This window comes from Eptatretus burgeri, chromosome 12 (genome assembly GCF_056783735.1).
Source record: "Eptatretus burgeri isolate ZD-2024b chromosome 12, Ebu_testis_v1, whole genome shotgun sequence".
Classification (NCBI taxonomy): Eukaryota; Metazoa; Chordata; class Myxini; order Myxiniformes; family Myxinidae; genus Eptatretus; species Eptatretus burgeri.
The window spans coordinates 36,335,420-36,353,371 of record NC_140972.1 but is presented as its reverse complement, the minus strand read 5'-3'; the positions used below and the strand labels follow the sequence as shown (position 1 = coordinate 36,353,371).

The window sequence follows — 17,952 nt, the reverse complement described above, 5'->3', positions numbered from 1 at the left end:
AGGCAGGAGCCTTGTTTAGAAAGTTGGGTTAATGGCCTCTTCATGTTTCTGTCTGAACTCTTGGCTCATGATGCAAGGAATCCATCCGTTGGGACCATACTCTGTGCAGAGCGTTGGTGCTGCTCAGCAGTCTCCTCAGCTATTGGGCACAATCCTGGACAGGTCACCACTCCAATACAGGATACCAGCAAGCAGGTACTCATTTTGCCAACCTCAGAAGGATGACAAGCTGAGTCAACCCCACCTGGTATTAATTCAACAGAAGGCAGGATTTGAACTCAGGACCCAAGGATCCCAAGCCCACCACTTTAGACATTAAGCCAACACCAGGCACATGTAAGGAATCCAGGTTCACAATCTCATGCGAAATACTGCATGTTTGTCCATTGTCTACTGATGTCCTTTTAATTTATGTAAAAGGGCTGATGTCTACTCATGTCAATGTCCTAAAGCAGGTGATTTATCTACAAGCTACTACATGAGTGTAAGATCACTGTAACATTATGCCATTTTAGCAGATGCAAAAATCTTTAGTCACTGTTCAGCTTACATCTGCTTAAAAATACAACGTAAGGAGAATTGCATGTTTTCTCACCACCGATGGATATGCGGAAGCTAAGTTTGGTCTCTGCCTTCTCGTCACATTGTCACAGTGCAACAGTGGAGAAAAAAAAAGGACGGTATTCACAGTATTCTCAAAACTCAACCAAGGAGCATTTTTGCAATGTATGTTTATGTTTGATTTTCAGGATTATGATTTTTCTTTTTCAAACGTACTGCTTCAACAGTGTTCAAGGTTGTGTGTAACCTCAGTGCTTATCAATAGCTCTGTCTGTGAATGCCGTTGTACTTGCTGTTGAGGTGGTGAAAGAACAGGGGCTGGCTGCCTGGTTGGCTGGACATTTATTTTAACTCGTGATGTTGTAAGCACAGCACCAGCACATTATAGATCAAACGTCTTCTGGAACAACTCATTTTGGAAAACAAAAAATGATAAACATTGTAATGATCAATCTCATGTGGACACACACATATTTATATATGTATATATAAATATATATGTATATATATATATATATATATATATATATATATATATACATACATGATAATTATTATATGTATATACATATATATATATACATATCTATACATACATAATAATTATTATTATATGTATATACATATATATATATATATATATATATATATATATATATATACATAAATATATGTATAAATAAATAAATATACATATATATACAGTATATATATATATATACATATATATGAATATATTTATACATATATATAAAAATATATTTATACATATATATATACACAGTGGCCTGCAAAAGTATTCACCCCTTACCAATAATGCCATTTTTAGATGAATTATGTAAAAAAGAAAATTCAAAATGAACTTTTTTATTCGTAACTGAAGAGATCAAACTAAACACTGTTGTAGTTGAAGGAGGTTACATGTCAGGAATACCTGCAAAAAACATGTGCAAATCAAAATTCACTGGTTGTAAAAGTATTCAGCCCCTTAGATCAGTACTTGGTGGAAGCATCTTTTGCAGCAATGATTGCTATGAGTCTTTTATGGAAGGTCTCTACCAGCTTTGCACAGTGAGATTTCTCTATTTCTGCCAAGTTTGATGAGGATCGTCGATGGACTGCAATCTTCAAGTCTCACCATAAATGTTCAATTGGGTCAGGAATCAAGTCAGGACTTTGACTGGGCCAATCAAGAATATTTCATTTCTTCTTATTCAGCCACTGCAGTGTGGCTTTAGCTTTGTGTTTCGGATCATTGTCCTGCTGAAATGTGAATCTCATGTGAAGTTTCAGTCTCATGCCTGACTCAAGCAGGTTTTCACCAAAGACTCTCCTGTACTTTACACTGTCCATTGTCCCTTCTACCCTGACAAGCTTGCCAGTCAATGCTGATGAAAATCAACCCATTTCATGATGCTGCCACCACCATACTTGACAGCAAGGATGGTGTTGAATGGGTGATGTGCTGTGTTAGGTTTGCACCAGACGTTACGCTTTAAATTTAGACCAAAAAGTTAAATTTTTGTCTCGTCTGATCACAAAACGTTTCTCCAAATGCCTGCAGTATCATTAACATGCCTTTTCGTAAACTTCATATGAGCTTTTAGATGCATCTTTTCAGTAATGGCTTCGTTCTTGCCACCTGTCCATAGAAGCCAGCTTTGTGAAGGGAATGGGATATTGTTAATTGATGAACACTGACCCCCATCTCGGATCATTGAGCCTTTCAGATGTTTCAAAGTCATTGGTGGATTTACAGTGACATCCTGAACCAGTTTCCTGCTTGCCTGGCTGTTGAGTTTGGATGAGCAACCTAATCTGGGTGGAGTCTTGGTGGTAATATACGTCTTCCACTTCTTAATGATGGATTTCACCGTACTCAACGGGATAATGAGTGAGTTTGAAATGTTCTTATATAACCCTCTCCTGAACGGTGCTTCTCCACCACTTTATGTTTGACTTCTTTGGAAAGCTTCTTGGTCTTTATATTTGCCTTGTTGGTTGACCAAGTGATATGCATCTTACAACTCCTGATAAAAGTGGAGGAGCTTAATTTTTAAGTTAAACGACTGATTACATACAGGTGAAACCTCTTACACTTGTTTTGTAATCTTTCAAACAAATAATTTGCTCCTAAAGTGATTTAGGGTTAATTAGGCTAAGAGATTGAATACTTATAGAACTGAGAATCATCTGATTTTCTCTGTTAAAGGGAAACCAAATACAAATGTTTTTTTTCTTCTGAAAACCATCGAGAATCATTAACCATGGTCTAATTTGAAAGGAAAAAAAAAATTGGATTTTTTTTTTTGCCAATCACAAAGTGCCAAAAAAGCCCTAGAGTGTCGATTTTCAATTTTCACGAGTGACATCACACTTTGAACCCATCTTGAACCAAATAGTAGTGTACATCGAGAAACAGTGCATTTCAAGCTCAGATTCTGATGTTGATTCCACCGTCATGAGCAACTCTGAAGGTTCTCAGTATGTTGAAAGTGATCAGTGGGATTTTGAAGAAACTACTGAACAGAATTATTATGGAAACGCTTTCGGGGGAATTGTGGAGCCGTATCATTTTGAACCTTATGGGAGCAATTCAGAGGAAGATAGCAACACTAGCAGTGTTGGTGAAGATGAAAGGCCAGTCATATGTTCACTCCAGATTGGTAGTTTTTGTTTTTCTGTTCAATTGACGGTTTATAAGGGATATTGTATCAACTGATAAATTAGTTATACCATTTCAGTAGAAATATGGCACGGCACAACACGGACATGGGCATACTCGGACACCGCTGGCAAAATGGGTGACAAATGCTTTGTCCCACCATCGCAGGCTGAACAGGTGTCCTGCTTGTTGTGGGATCGTCCCATTTCACACTTTCCCGGGACGCCATTTGTGTCTGTGCCGTGTCCTACCACTGTGTCCATGCAGTCATGCCGTATCCCACAGTCATGTCCATGCCATGTCCCACCATTGTGTCCATGCTGTTTCCAACTGTCATGTCCATGCCGTGTTGTGCCATGTCCCACCATCGTGTCCAACTGTCGTGTCCGTGCAGTGTGGTGTGGTGTCCCACCATCGAGGTGAATGGTGGCGAGGTGAGATCGGTCACCGGCAGGCCAACACAAATCGACCATGTACCTGTGCTGGTAGCTTGGTAGAGATGGTCCTACGGTTTTGAGCGATGACTGTCTCTTCCACTTAATTGTGGGGATGGCATCCTCTCTCAAGTGTGGTGGATAATCACAAGATCTAGCCATCTCTGTTGTTTCATAGCAGTGCTCTGCAAAATGTTCTGAGCACAAAAGCTAACATTTTCTCGGCCCAATCCACACTCGGGTATTTCAGACAAACCTCGTGAAATTTCTGGTAACCCTTGGATCTTTCAGCCATTGGTGTAGCATGAAACCATCTCGGTTTGTATTACTGCAACCATCGAGGACGCATCGACTCGGCACATTTATGGAAAATCGAAAATTATTCGCCGTTTGAGTTAAATTGTACCGCGATGTAACTCGTAGCCAGTACGGATATGATGGTTGACTCCCATGTGCGACGTCACAGCAAAGCATGACGAAAAAGATGATTTCGACTTTTAATCACAAAATTACTGACTTTATAAATCGCAAATCGGAAAAAGACATCATATCTATTTTCTAGGGTATCAAAGGATAGATTAGTTTGAGTTGGTCTCAGCATTTGGTTTCCCCTTTAATCTAAGTTGTTCACGTTTTATCTGCATTATTTAACTTTATCACTTTGGAGTAGTTTGCAAAGACTCTATATATGAAGTTTGATTTGAAAGCATCATGAAATAAGCTCAAGTGGCATCAAAAGGTGAAAACTTTGGAGGGGGGTGAATACTTTTGCAGACCCCTGTATGGATCAATCAAACTATAAAAGAGATTAATAAATACACGCCGACCAAAACATAACCTTTCGCAGAATGCGAAGGTAAAAAACAAAAAGACATACATGCAGACCTGTGTTCTGATTCAGAGCTGCGGTCCTGGAAGATTGTGCTGCATCATTGATGTGTGGCAGATTGACTGTAGAGTGACAAGTTGTCAATGATATTGGATGGGGAGCACAAGGACACGAGGACAGCCTGAGCACTCTTCCTGGAGTCATTTTAGTCAGGTGCCAGCGGACGTGTCACGAAGAAAAACTCTCACCACTTGTGGACATAGTTATTGAGAAAGGCACCAAGTTCCACCTCTACTAACGATTGCTTACAAAGTGGTACATACAACCTGCTTCGAAATATAACTACAAGTCAGTTGTGGAATAATAATAATAATAGTAATAATAATAATAATACCTACAAAGACCTATCAATTTTTTGGCTGGAGCCACATATTTACTCCTAAGCTGGCTGTCCAATTTTGAATCTGATGTTGCATATAGTACCATGTTATGCTCAGCAAAGAATAAAGAAAAGTTCATTTCTTTACCATGGGTAAATCAATACTTCGTTTCACCGATAGATGTAAATTGACCACCAAACCCTATAAGGGTTACACTCACCCTGAAATCACCACTGGTTTTCTGAAAATCTCTCGTGGCACTCCCCTGCCTCCCCAACCATTTACCCCTTCAATTTCCAGATCATATATAGTCATGTCTCAGACCATATTATACACGTAGTCCCCCATGTAGAAATCTTACCATGGAGTCTTCTCTGCTTGTGCTAAGACAGAACGTAAAGTGTGAATTTCGTTTTTTAAACTAAAACAAGCTGGTCCTATGTTTTCTGAGAACGAAAGTAGCAATGGATTATCATATGAATTGGAAAAGGGTAGTTCATATGAGCACATAGAGGCACTGCCGCAATGTAGTCTTCAATATCCATCCTGAGTTCACTGCTGTATCAGAGCTATCTGCTTGGACTGACCTAACTCGGCACAACACCCAAAACGACTGAGAAAATGGTAGTAGCAATTTTATGAACCAGCATATCCGTGCATGGCTTCATCTCATAATACAGTTTCCTTGTAAGTGTGAGTCAGGATGGGTGCAAGACCCGAGTTTGGCCTCGTCGGCCGTGACAAGGGCTGCAGCACGAGACAGACTCGCTGGTGGGACTGCCTCCAGTCATGGAAAAGCCGTAGGTGATACCTCAAAGATACCTGCACAGACAGTGGGACAGAGAAAACAATTTGTTACTTATTGATAGTTGACTCATGTTCCATGAGCATATTACAACCCTCCAAATCCCGCCCCCCCCTTTCCCAATTATGTACAGCACTTCAACAGCATTTTCTGTTATTTCAGAATATACCAGGCAGTTCAAAGGAAATGAAGGTGCAGGCAAGAAGTGATCAGTTCCTCAATTTACATCTCAGTTCTCTTGTGATTGGTTTTTATTATTTGGCTACAGTATTGGCTAAAAAAATGCTTCCTGTTAAAAATACCAAAGTTTGATTCATATCAGTATGACTTCAAATGACACAGCTACTTTAATATTCTGAGAGAGAGAGCAGATGGCAGTGCGTTTGACAGAAATGTGTAAACTTACTTTACGATGCAGCATCACAAGGAAATCTGGGTGCTGCCGAGCCTCCCCAAGAACCTGTTCATTATTGTGACTTCATGAAGTTGAAAACGTACACATTCGTTATTAAAAGGCTCATGTGGGTGTCATCAACGGCATTGAGGAATGATGGCAGGCATGTGGTGTAATATTATGTCAAAATAGGTTCCAGTTCTTTGGTACATTGACAGAGCCTTGGAGTCCAAAAGTTAGTTGGCGAAACCTTCAGGCCCTGGTTGATAAAAGCTCAGATAAGTGATCCATCCATCCATTGGGGCCATACTCTATGCAAAGCATTGGTGCTGCCTCAGCATCAATCTTTATCAATCAATCAGCATCATTGGGGCCTTTATATAAATGGCCATTGGACACAATCCTGGACAAGTCATCACTCTGACACAGGATACCAGCAAGCTGGTACTCATTTTGTCAACCTCAGAAGGATGACAGGCAGAGTCAACTCCACCTGATATTACTTCAACAGCTGAGTGGGATATGAACTCAAGACCCTCAGATCCCAAGCCCACCACTCAAGCCATGAAGCCAACACCAGGAATATAACACAATTCCTTTTACAATGTAAAGGTACATAGGGCTGCCAAGGCAGTTTCATTGGCAAGGAGTACAGTCCTGGACAAGTCACCACTCCAATGCTGGTTACCCCAAATGGTTATTACCCCAGTACATTGGTACTCATTTCACGAACCTCAGAAGAATAACAGGCTGAGTCAACCCCCACTGCCAACAGGGGCTCAAACTCAGGACCCTTGGGTCCCAAGTCAGCCACCTTAACCACTCAGCCAACACCAGGCTAAAGCATACATAGGTTTGTGAAATTCAAAAGGTGTGGATCCAAAAGGTATGAAGGGTGTTGTGTGATCGCCAACCACACCTTCCTCTTCTCTTCATTCGTTATGGTGTTGGAAAATTTACTCCTCGACTTCTTTCTAGTTTGACTCTTGTCGCCTGACGCAGCATATTACGCTCGATGAGCGTAAAGTTTGCCTTCCTCTTTTGAGTTTGACTGTCTCCTGCCGCCATTATTGTTTTACCAGCTGATGACAATGAGTAAAAGCATTGTGGGATACCATGTATCTATCAAAAGTTTATCCATACCTTATCCAGCCCTTGTCCCATAGATAGCTATCCTACCCATAATCCACCCTTTGAACAACCTTAGTTTATCCATTGGTTAGGTAACCATCAGATATGAATTTTAACTACTGTATCTTTTTTTGTATACATAGTCGAGGCTTGTGGAAGAGCTACACACTGAATGAAGTAGGGCGGAACAGACAAACATAGGACGCAAAACACATGCATGGAGAAGGAAACTCCAAGGAGGACAAACTGGAAAAGTAAGAGGGATTTGAGTGGGGTTAATGATGGTAGAAAAGATCATGGTTTTGGATTGAGGATGATCTGAGATAGCAATGAACAGCTGTCTTGAAGACCTGGAGGGAAGAATGAGATTGAAGAGGATGTGGAAGTTGATTCCACAGGCTGGAAAAAAGAGGAACAAATGAGTGGAAATGAGCAGTGATCCCGGATTTGATAGTTTCACCAAAAGGGGGTTGATGGTGGACCGTGTGATCGTTACAGAAAGCTGGCGGGGGGGGGGGGTTGAGAGAGACAAAGCACGGAAAGAGCAGAGGGTGCAAGACCACAAAAGAGGCCATGGAAGATAGAGATAAGAGACCACAGATAGATCTGCGATGGAAAAGTGATAAACTCTTAGACTCAACTTCATTGTGGGAGATTTGAATGATCTTAAAGGCCTTAGTTTCCACAGCATCAAGCTGAGCAAGATGTGAGGCAGGGGAATGAGCCCAGATGGAAGCGCAGTGCTCCATCAGGCTGCAGAGTAAGGCTTTGTATGTGGATAGGAGTTCAGGTGTGCCAAGGAAGGATTTTGTACGATGTAGGAGGCCCAGACTGTGGCTGGCTTTGAAGACCAACATTGAAATGTGGTTTGCCCAAGAAAGATCATGGCTGATAGTAAGTCTCAGGAGTTTCAATGACTGAACCTCCTCAAGCGGAATGTTGAGAAAGTAGATTGGAGGTGGCGGGGGGGGGGGGTGGGATTGCCAGATGGTCCTTTCAAAGAAAAATAATGAGGTGAGATTTGTCAGGATTGAAAGACATATTCCAAGTGTTTGACCAGCTTGTGATTTTTTTCAAAGTCTGAAGAGAGGGAAGAGGCTGCAGCCTGCCTGTCTGAAGGATGAGGGATGTGACGGAAGAGAGTGGAATCATCACCAAATAGATAAAGAAGATTTTACAGAGAGTCATTGAGATCATTGATGAAAATCAGGAATAATATTGGGTCTAAAACACTGCCTTGGGGCACTCCAGCCTTGACAGGGAGAGGAAATGAAAGGATTCCGTTGAGAGCCACACGTTGGCGACGAGAGTAGAGGAAGTTAGTAAGCCATGTGTGGAGTTGGCCTTCAATGGCATCAGCAAACAGTTCAGAGTGCAAGGCTGAATGCCAGACTGGAGCAAAAGCATGAGATATGTCCATGAGATTCATGAGGTGAATTCGTGGATGAAAACCATTTTCTCGTGAGCATTTCTTTTGATGTCAGAAGGAGAAACATTTTTTTTCAAACACCCTTCACCCTGCCTGTTTGTTCCTTGGATTGTCCATGTCCAGCAGTGTTTTGGTACCCCTGGCTGCTCTCGATGAAATATTGGATATTGGGTACAAGTACATCTTCCAAGGTTAAAGTGGTTGCAGGACGAGTCAAGTCAGCAGAAAAAGACAATTCTCTTTTATGGGCAGCACATCATGTTATTTTTAGAATGTGTTCAAGGTGTCATTCAGTTTCAATGCAAACTGTTCGTTCCTGATTTTCCTCTGTCTGAAATGAATACACCTTTTTCAGACCAAAGCTGTACGTACTGGCATTATTCACGTCCCTCTTCAAAGCAAAATCGTCCAAGTTGATTTTTGCTGATATATAATCGTGCAACAAAAATGACAATTCCTTCGTTTGTATGTATATTGCACTGAGTCGATTAGAAGTAAGGTGTGCAGTTGCACACCATTCTCGAAAGGCCCTGGTTGTGCTGATTTACTGCTCTTCATAGGTTTGGGCCGAAATTTGGCCAGGATGCCTGCGATAACTCACCTAATCTTCATCGAACAACACCAGAATCTTTAATGTGTCGGGTTAAATTCCACTTGTGGGCTCTTCCGGATAAATTCCCAAACCAAATATAAGCAATCACCCTCATGTATCGCTCTCAGGTCATTGCATCAATGAGTGGGCCATTGCTATGTTTCACTTAGTGGTTTCTTAGTGGATGGAAAAGGTTGCATGGTATTTAGATTGTGTGCTGGCACATCAAGCTGATGCCGGTGGACATTTAGTGGTAACCTTCAAGGCATCCTCAATGTTACAAGAACTTTGCTATTTGGTTCGCTAGTTGAGATTAGCTCTTGCAGTGCAGTTTCTTTATGAACTGCTGTGCCCGAGGAAGGGTGTGCAAGCGATCCATCTGGGAGGGGGATGAAACCTCTGCACTCAACACAACCCCGAGCTGAATGAGATCAGCTGAGTTTGTCTACCATGTTCATTGTGTTGGAAGGAGAATCCATTCCGTGTGCAGGGTTTTTATTTTTGGACCACTGATTCTGCTGAGGCTGCAATGAGAGGTGGCTGTGTGTGTGTGTGTGTGTGTGTGTGTGTGTGTGTGTGTGTGTGTGTGTGTGTGTGTGTGTGTGTGTGTGTGTGTCTGGGTGGGTGACTGCTTATATTAACCTGACCTCAGAAAGACTGAAGCATAACACAATCAGGTGTGCTACGACATGCTCCCCGATGTGCTCCTGGTGTTTCTCATGGCCAATTAGACTGAGATGTTCCATGCTACCATAAAAAGAATGAGGCAGTGACTTCAACTAATTCTGCAGTAAGCACAAGAAGGCTTGAGAAAAGGTTCCTTTTTTGTGTGACTTACAACTTACCATGTTTGTTGAACGTTTAAGCATATCGCAGAGCAAAATGATCGAAGACTCGAGATGAACTTGCATGCAGCACTGTAATACTCGAGTGTAATTGTAGTGGAAGTGAGTTATGGCAGTTTGCATATGTAATAGGTGAATCGCCTAACCAACCATATTTGTAATGCTGTATTTGTAAATTCTGCATGGAGTTTTTAATAAACAGGTTTCTTTTTGCAAATCTGTAATTACATTAACTTGTGAGCGATCTGCATCCAGAGTTTGAGAGGTTGAGTGGTGAGTGCAATTGGTGATAGCGAATGCAGGGAAGGATAAACCGCTCTGCTTTTTACTCAAGGTTCGATGCAGTGAAAGTTCCTTAAGACCTCAGGAAATAACATGGGATGACTGAGAAAGTCAACTGGAATTTGGGTTTCATGTAACCCCTGGATTCACAATAGTACATTAACCATTATAGTGTTCTTGTACTTATTGTCAAATAAACAATAAGTTATTGTTCACAAAGACTTCGATCTTGTAAACATTATATCATACTAGTACGGGCCCGTAGGAGCAGGCCCGTAGGTGAGTGCCAGTATGTGCAGCCCTCTCTCGCCCCTCTCTCGCCCCTCTCTCACCCCCTCTCTCTCGCCCCCCCTCTCATCCCCTCTCTCTCGCCCCCTCTCTCTCACCCCCTCTCTCTCCCCCCCTCTTGTCCTCCGGAAGCCAGTACGTTGTAACCCGTAATGGGGAACGTGGCTGTGCTTCCCTTCCCCATCGGCCACGCCCACGCAACAACGTGTCTTGTCATTGGTTTGGTAAATAAATGGCCATAACATGGGAAGCACTTGTCCGATTAATATCAAACCTTGAAAAGGCACATCCTCAGGGCCCCAGCAATATACCTGGCAAGTTTCAATTAGATCGGACCAGCGGTTGTCGAGAAACAGCGGTCACACACACACACACACACACACACACACACACACACACACACACACACACACACACACACACACACACACACACACACACACACACATTGCTGGAATTATAGATAGATGTGCACGTATATATTGTTACGTTTGCGGGGGAGCGGGGGGGGGGGGTGGTTATACATTGCCAAAATAGCAGTCTATAGAGTCGCATGGTCCATGTGCAAGTAGTTAGCCAATCTCAATGAAATAAGCAGGGACACATCAGCTTAAGGATTGTCTTGTTTGAATCTGCATCATATTGTGTGTGGCAATAATTAATTAGGGATTGATGTTAAGGAAATTTTATGTAAAACCCCCCTTGTAATGTCCCACTGGGTGGGACCAGGTGGTCTTGGGGCTCTGCCAGGCAAGGGAGATAAGGATGGCGGAGTTACGGACGATCAGGGGCCAAGCTAGAGATACCTCGAGGGGTGGAGTGGTGTCCAGAGAGTGAGAGGGGGGAGCCTGGATCACATGGATTTGGTGTGTTTTTGAAGGATCGTAAATGAGGAGAGCCTGATTCAGAGGAGAGCCTGATTCAGAGGAGAGCTGACTCAAAGGAGAGCTCTTGGAGGAGATTGTCCTGCCTGCCTGCCTTTGCCCTGTGCCTGTTTACTCTGTCTGCTGCCTGTTCGTTGTCTCATAACCTCCTCATTGCATACTTGTCCTGCCTCTCCAGAGCTGCTTCAGACATCCCCACCACCAGAGATAAAACACCAGGTTCTTGAGCCCTTGCCCATCTGTGATTGAGTCCAGAGAGATGCCTTAGATTTATTTTAACTCACTGTATATAATTAGTTATTTATTACTTGCATTCCCTTTCTTCCCCTCCCAACCCGCCGTCGTATTCCTTTGACGGGTCAATCTTCCCCTGTTTTTTTTGTTTCAGGAATAAACCTGTTGGTTTCATAAAAGCTTTAAGGTTCTCGTATTTCTCCTTACAACTGCGCATGGACATCCAGTCTGAGGGAGTTAAAGCCAGTTTTGTTCGATCCATCGAGCGCCGGTGTTGATCGGCGTGCACATGGCAATATACATATACAATGCATTCAGAAAGTATTCACACACCTCGGCTTTTGTCACATTTTGTTATGTTACAGCCTGAATTTTAAAATGTATTAAAAAAGAAATTTTTGTCACTGATCTCCACAAAATACCCCATTATGACAAAGTGAAAACATGTTTTTAGAAATTTTTCCAAATTAATGAAAAGCTGAAATGTCTTGTATCAATAATTATTCAACCCCTTTGCTATGACACTCCAAATAGAGCTCAGGTGCATCTCAGTCCTCAGTCAGGGAGGTGGCCAAGAACGAAATGACCACTCTGACAGAACATTGGCTGAGATGAGAGAACCTACGGGAAGGATAACAATCCCTGCAGCACTTCACAAATCAAGGTTTTATGGGAGAATGCCCACACAGAAGCCGCTCCTGAGAAAAAGGCACATGACAGCACACCTGGAGTTTGCAAAAGGACATGTGTAAGACTCTGAGAGCATGAGGCAAAATATTCTCTGGTCTGATGAGACAAAAAATGAACTCTTTGGCCTGAATGCAAAGCGCTACATCTGGCGGAAACTGAGCACAACTCATTACCCATCGAATACCATCCCACCATGAAGCATGTTGGTGGCAATGTCATGCTATGGGGATGCTTTTCAGCAGCAGGGACTGGGAAATTTGTAAGGATAGAGGGAACAATGAATGGAGCCAAATACAGGCAAATCCTTGAAGAGAACCTGCTTCAGAGTGCATAAGACCTTTGACCATGGTGAAGATTTACGTTCTCACAGGAGAATGATCCCAAGCATACAGTCAAAGCAACACTGGAATGGCTTCAGAACAAGAATGTGAAAGTACGTGAGTGACCCAGCCGAAGCCCAGACTTGAATCCCATTGAGAATCTGTGGAAAGACCTGAAGATTGCTGTTCACCAATGCTTCCCATCCAACTTGACAGAGTTTGAGCAAATCTACAAGGAAGAATGGGAGAAAATCCCTAAATTCAGATGGGCAAAGCTGATACAGACGTACCTAAGAAGACTTGAAGCTTTAATCACTGCCAAAGGCACTTCGACAAAGTATTGACTCAGGGGGTTGAATACGCATTGATGCAAGATATTTGAGCTTTTCATTTTTAATTCATTTGTATTTATTGCAATATTCCAAGATAGCAAAAATTCCAAAAACATGTTTTCACTTTGTCATTATGGAGTATTTTGTGTAGATCAGTGACAAAAAATTAAAAACCTCCACCACGTAATGCCTGATCCACGAGAACATATAGGGCACAATACATTTCTCAAATATCATTCTATATATCATTTTTGCCGTGATGATGTGAAATGCCATAATATTTTGTCGAAGTACTGCTAAACGGACGTGTCAAAAAGGCGATTTGTGTTCCACTGTGTTCAGTTTATAACTCAATTGAAAAAAAGTTAAAGATTTTAAAGGTCATAGAAAAAAGATCCAGAAGTTGACCACCGTCGATGCGGAGTCTTGTACACCACCTTATTTAATGCGTTGTATAAGATATTTGTGCCTGTTGTTTGTATCCTTTATGGCATCCTTAAAAACAGTAAATTTATTGTTTGAATGATTTTCAAGTTTTATTTGACTGGCAGACAGGCAGACAGTAAAAAATAATTATCTCACTCTCTTCTGCGCATATGCGATCGAGACGAATTCAAAGCCAAGGTCCTACTAAATTGCAGGTTTGTTTTCCGATTTATGTTCTGATTCGTGTTCAAAATATACCATTAGATTGAAATGAAATTGTTGCTCAATCATAAACTGACGTTTCTAGACAGAAGGATAGACATACAGAAGTGAACCAATTGCTTAACCCCGCTTTTCACGTCACATGTGTGGGGTAACAATTAACATATGTTACCTTACTCTTGTTAAGTTCATTTTACTAAAGGTGTGGCAATCGCATCATGCAGTGTTTGCAGTTTATACCCTTTTTTCCAACACAGCTATCAACTGTCATCCTGGGGTGTTTGGCAGACATGGTGAGGCATCAATGTGTGCGCCGTCCCTCGGATAGAAGTTAAACTGGGCATCCCGTCGGCCCGAATTAGTTGGTGGGCAATAAAGATTCCATGGTATCCTTCATGAAGAGTTGGCCAGCTATCGCCGGCACCATGAACAAAATACAAATTCCTGCTCTAACCTATACAGAGAGCACTGCATCAGTATCACAGCTACACCCCCAGGAGAATTATACTACCCCCAGCCAAATTATACTACCCCCAGCCATATGCTGCACATGAAAGAAGAAAAAGAGGATCCTCTTTGCTTAGCATTTCAACAATTATTATTTCCATTTCCACAAACTCGTGTGGAAAGACTTGTGCAACAAATGAATCTCTCATAAGATAGTTTTCAGGAAGATATACGTTGGGCTTTGTCTCTGCATTACTAATGGAGGCACAACTGATGTCTTTTCTTTAAAATATGGTAAAACACTTTCAACAGGGTAAACTAATTCAGTGGCTGTGATTTTTTTCTCATTCCCAGTTGCAAAAAGATGTGGTCAATAAATCAATAGGTGACAGTCATTGGCGACGGCTGCCATTATGGATTAGACATGATGGGCATTTATTGGCAAAATGATTGTAAGTGTTTAATTGGACTGAGGCTCAGCAAGAGGAGAAGAAGCAAAAACAGATTTTTTTTTTCATGTTAAACTAATTCTGTTTTGTCCATCGTATTAATTTCATTATATTGTCGCGTCGACAGGTCTGCTGAACGTCACCCGTCATGCCGGGGGTTTGTACAACCTCTGAAGATCACCAAACTTACAAAAACTTACACTGTGTTCAATAGATTGTCATACTTTCCCCAAGGATCACCGAAATGCTGACCAAATTTGGCATCTGGGCTCCACGCATGAAGGAAGAATGTGGGAACACGGTCCTTGTCTTAAAAATCGTTTACACGACACGGGGATGGGCAAGACAACAAAACCCGAACAGATCTGGCGGTTGAGGACAGAAAAATATGGAACGGAAGACGCGTACTTAAAACCAGTGATTCAATCCTAATTAAATTTATTTCTCCCTCAGGCACCAAAATAAACTCATAACCATCATATATGAACAAAGGGAAAAAGGTGAGGGCATGTGGCAGGAACGAGCTTGTCTGCCCAATGATGCAGGCCGGTGAGGTACAGCACTACTGGAGCTGAAAGGGGAGATGGCATACACGTACAGTCGCTGAGTTGAGGCCGCACCAACGAGGCACCGAGGATGCCAGGCAAAGAAGAGGAAAGATATACATCTGGTGTTAACACACACATGTGGCTTTTAAACCGTTGGGACTGCTTTCCAGCATTCTACTGGTGTGTGACTGGTGGTCCAGCCACCTGGGGGCGACGCCTCCACAAAAGCAGTATTCTGTCCAGGGCCCTCAGTAGCTCAGATACCGATGGGTCCATGGTTTTCAGTGAAGTGTCGCCGGATTGATTCCCAAAGCCGCACCCATAGCGCTTTTAAAGCGTCCATCAAGCCACTTTGAAGTGTATTTATGCCGCTCTCTGTGTCCATAGTGTTCACAACCTCTCGCCTGGGTTCATCGAAACAGGAGATCTACACAACATGATGCATTCCAAACTTCCATACAGGTGACGCTCACTGCCTCCTCAGTGCACATATTACGTACAACTTATCCTCTACAGGTGCCTGGTTACACATAAAAATCGATCTAACTTGATATATGGTCGATGCTATCAGAACACATCCAGGCTATGGGGATATGGAACAGGAAGGAAGGGGATGGGAATTCAAGCCTTTTCAGCAAAGGTTTATCACAAACCTTTTGATTTTGCTTTATCACAAGCTGTGTCCATTCTGACTCCTTCCTTGATGAGCAAAGGGACAGAGGAAGAGTATATTTCTCCTCCTCCTCCTTCATATGTAACACAAGGCTTCGAGTATCATCATTGGCTGAGGGCGCAGCTGTGCCACTGATGCAATTATCAGTAGGCTGGTACTCATTTCGCCGACCTCGGAAGGATGACAAGGCTGAGTCAACCCCACCTGCTGTTAATTCAACGGTTAAAAAACAGGGGCTCAAACTCAGAACCCTTAGGTCCCAAGCCAGCCATCTTCACCGCTAAGCTAACACCAGGCTTCAGTTATACTTTACTAAATTGTAATGCAGAGAAATCTTCCAAAAACTGCTAAACAAAATCCAACTCCAGCAGCAAGCAAGGAATCCGTAAATGACATCCGAGCAAGCAATCGAAACCAATAGTGATTGCTCGATCACGGATGATAAATTAGCTAAGTGTGTACAGTTAAGCACACACCAATCAAAGCCAACAACGATGATACAATTAATTTGGTGTGCGGTTGAATGGGATGATGCCAATTTGGTGTGCGGTTGAATGGGATGATGCCAATTGAGCACAGCAGGACATATTAACATTGCAAGGGAATGTTTTTCCTTTCCAAATTGAAAGAACACAAACACAATCCACAATACATTGCACCATCCCTCAAAGGAGAGAGTGGGGGGATAATACAAGACCTGAGCTTTCGAGGTAAAGAGCCATTTTTGTACACTTCATTCCTTATTTGAGTGATATCGCAATAAAAAAATCTGCTAAGAATGTTAAGATGCAAGAGAAGTGTGTTCCTGTGTATTAAATAAGACGTTTACAACTGTTAAGCAGGATCTACACAGTAAATAAAGCAAGCAGGACCCACTGTGTAAACAGTGACACCGAGATGCACCTTCAATGTAATGTCGACTTTTATACGACCAGCAGGTGTTTTTTTTTCACATGAAAGCATCTTTGGAATTTAATTTGTTTTCAATGGAATGACTCGGATGATGACTCTGTCGGTGAAGATACACACCACAGGAACTGCATGAAGCATGCAAAGGACAGCAGAGAATTTTGCTCAAGTTCATCACAATGGCATGGTGGATAAGCCTGAAGGCCATGTTGGAACCTGTGGGTTTCAAACGTTCAAGACTCTGAAGGATAATCTGCGAATCCTAATTATACTCAATCACAACTCCACAACAGGAAGCCTCTCACCCTGGGTTTGTCTGTTAATGGGATTTCAATCTCCAATCACAAATCATCACAGTGTGAAATCTTAAACGCTTGGTTTAACATCTTTCTGATAATTCTATTGTAGGAAAAAAAAAAAAAAGAGTCGTTTTCTTGAGTATCCATGCCAGCTGAAATTATAGAGCAGATATTGCTGGCTCACGTATAGTGGGGCGGATATGTAACAAACATTACCTAAGATGTGCACTTCTGGCAGAAAGCATGAAACTTGGTACTATATAGGGGGTTTTTAAGTATAATTAATTCAAAGAAAAATTGGGAAACAAGACGTCAGAGAATGTTTTCATGTCCAAAATATAGAATGAAATGAGACTGGGAATTCTTAGGGTCAATTTTGATTTGGTACACTGTATGTAACAAGCATGGATATTTTGTACAAATTTATTTGTAATATTGGTGATATTATATTTATTTGTAACTTATTTGTAATATAAAAAGGTCCAAGTGGTCTAAGGCTCTAATTGGTCAAGGGTCAAAGCTGTCTAATCTTTTTTAATGGTGTCAGGGGTCTGAATGGTGTTAAGGTCTAAGAGACTTGAAGGGTTGTAAAGATCTAAAGGGTATAAAATGTTGAAATGGTGAAGGGATTGAAAGGTGTCAAGTGTCGATAAAGTATTCAAGGTAAAAGGGGTCTTCAGGGTCTTAAATGTAAAAGGAGGCTTAATGGGTCTTAAAGGGGTTTTTGGGGTCTTTTGGGTCCTTGGGATATTTTGGGTCTTCGGTGTCTTTTCGATCTTCAGGGTCTTTTAGGACTTTTAGGTCTTATGGTTCCTTGGGGACTTTTGGGGAATCTGAGTCTTTTGGGTCTTTGCTGTGTTTCGGGGTCTTTGGGGTCTTAACCA

At 41.9% G+C, this 17,952-nt stretch overlaps 1 protein-coding gene across 4 annotated transcripts in view; it reads right to left on the bottom strand.

Annotated features, from left to right (window-relative positions):
* Positions 1-1,339: 1,339 nt before the first annotated feature.
* The window catches only part of LOC147015414 (E3 ubiquitin-protein ligase MARCHF3-like), a 223,654-nt gene continuing 207,041 nt past the window's right edge, over positions 1,340-17,952 (bottom strand). For all 4 annotated transcript variants that reach the window (XM_085850146.1, XM_085850147.1, XM_085850143.1 and 1 more), the window contains one exon: positions 1,340-5,691. In XM_085850146.1, the coding sequence (XP_085706272.1) occupies positions 5,539-5,691 (153 nt within the window). In that variant the 3' untranslated portion in view covers positions 1,340-5,538. The remainder of the gene's footprint in view (positions 5,692-17,952) is intronic.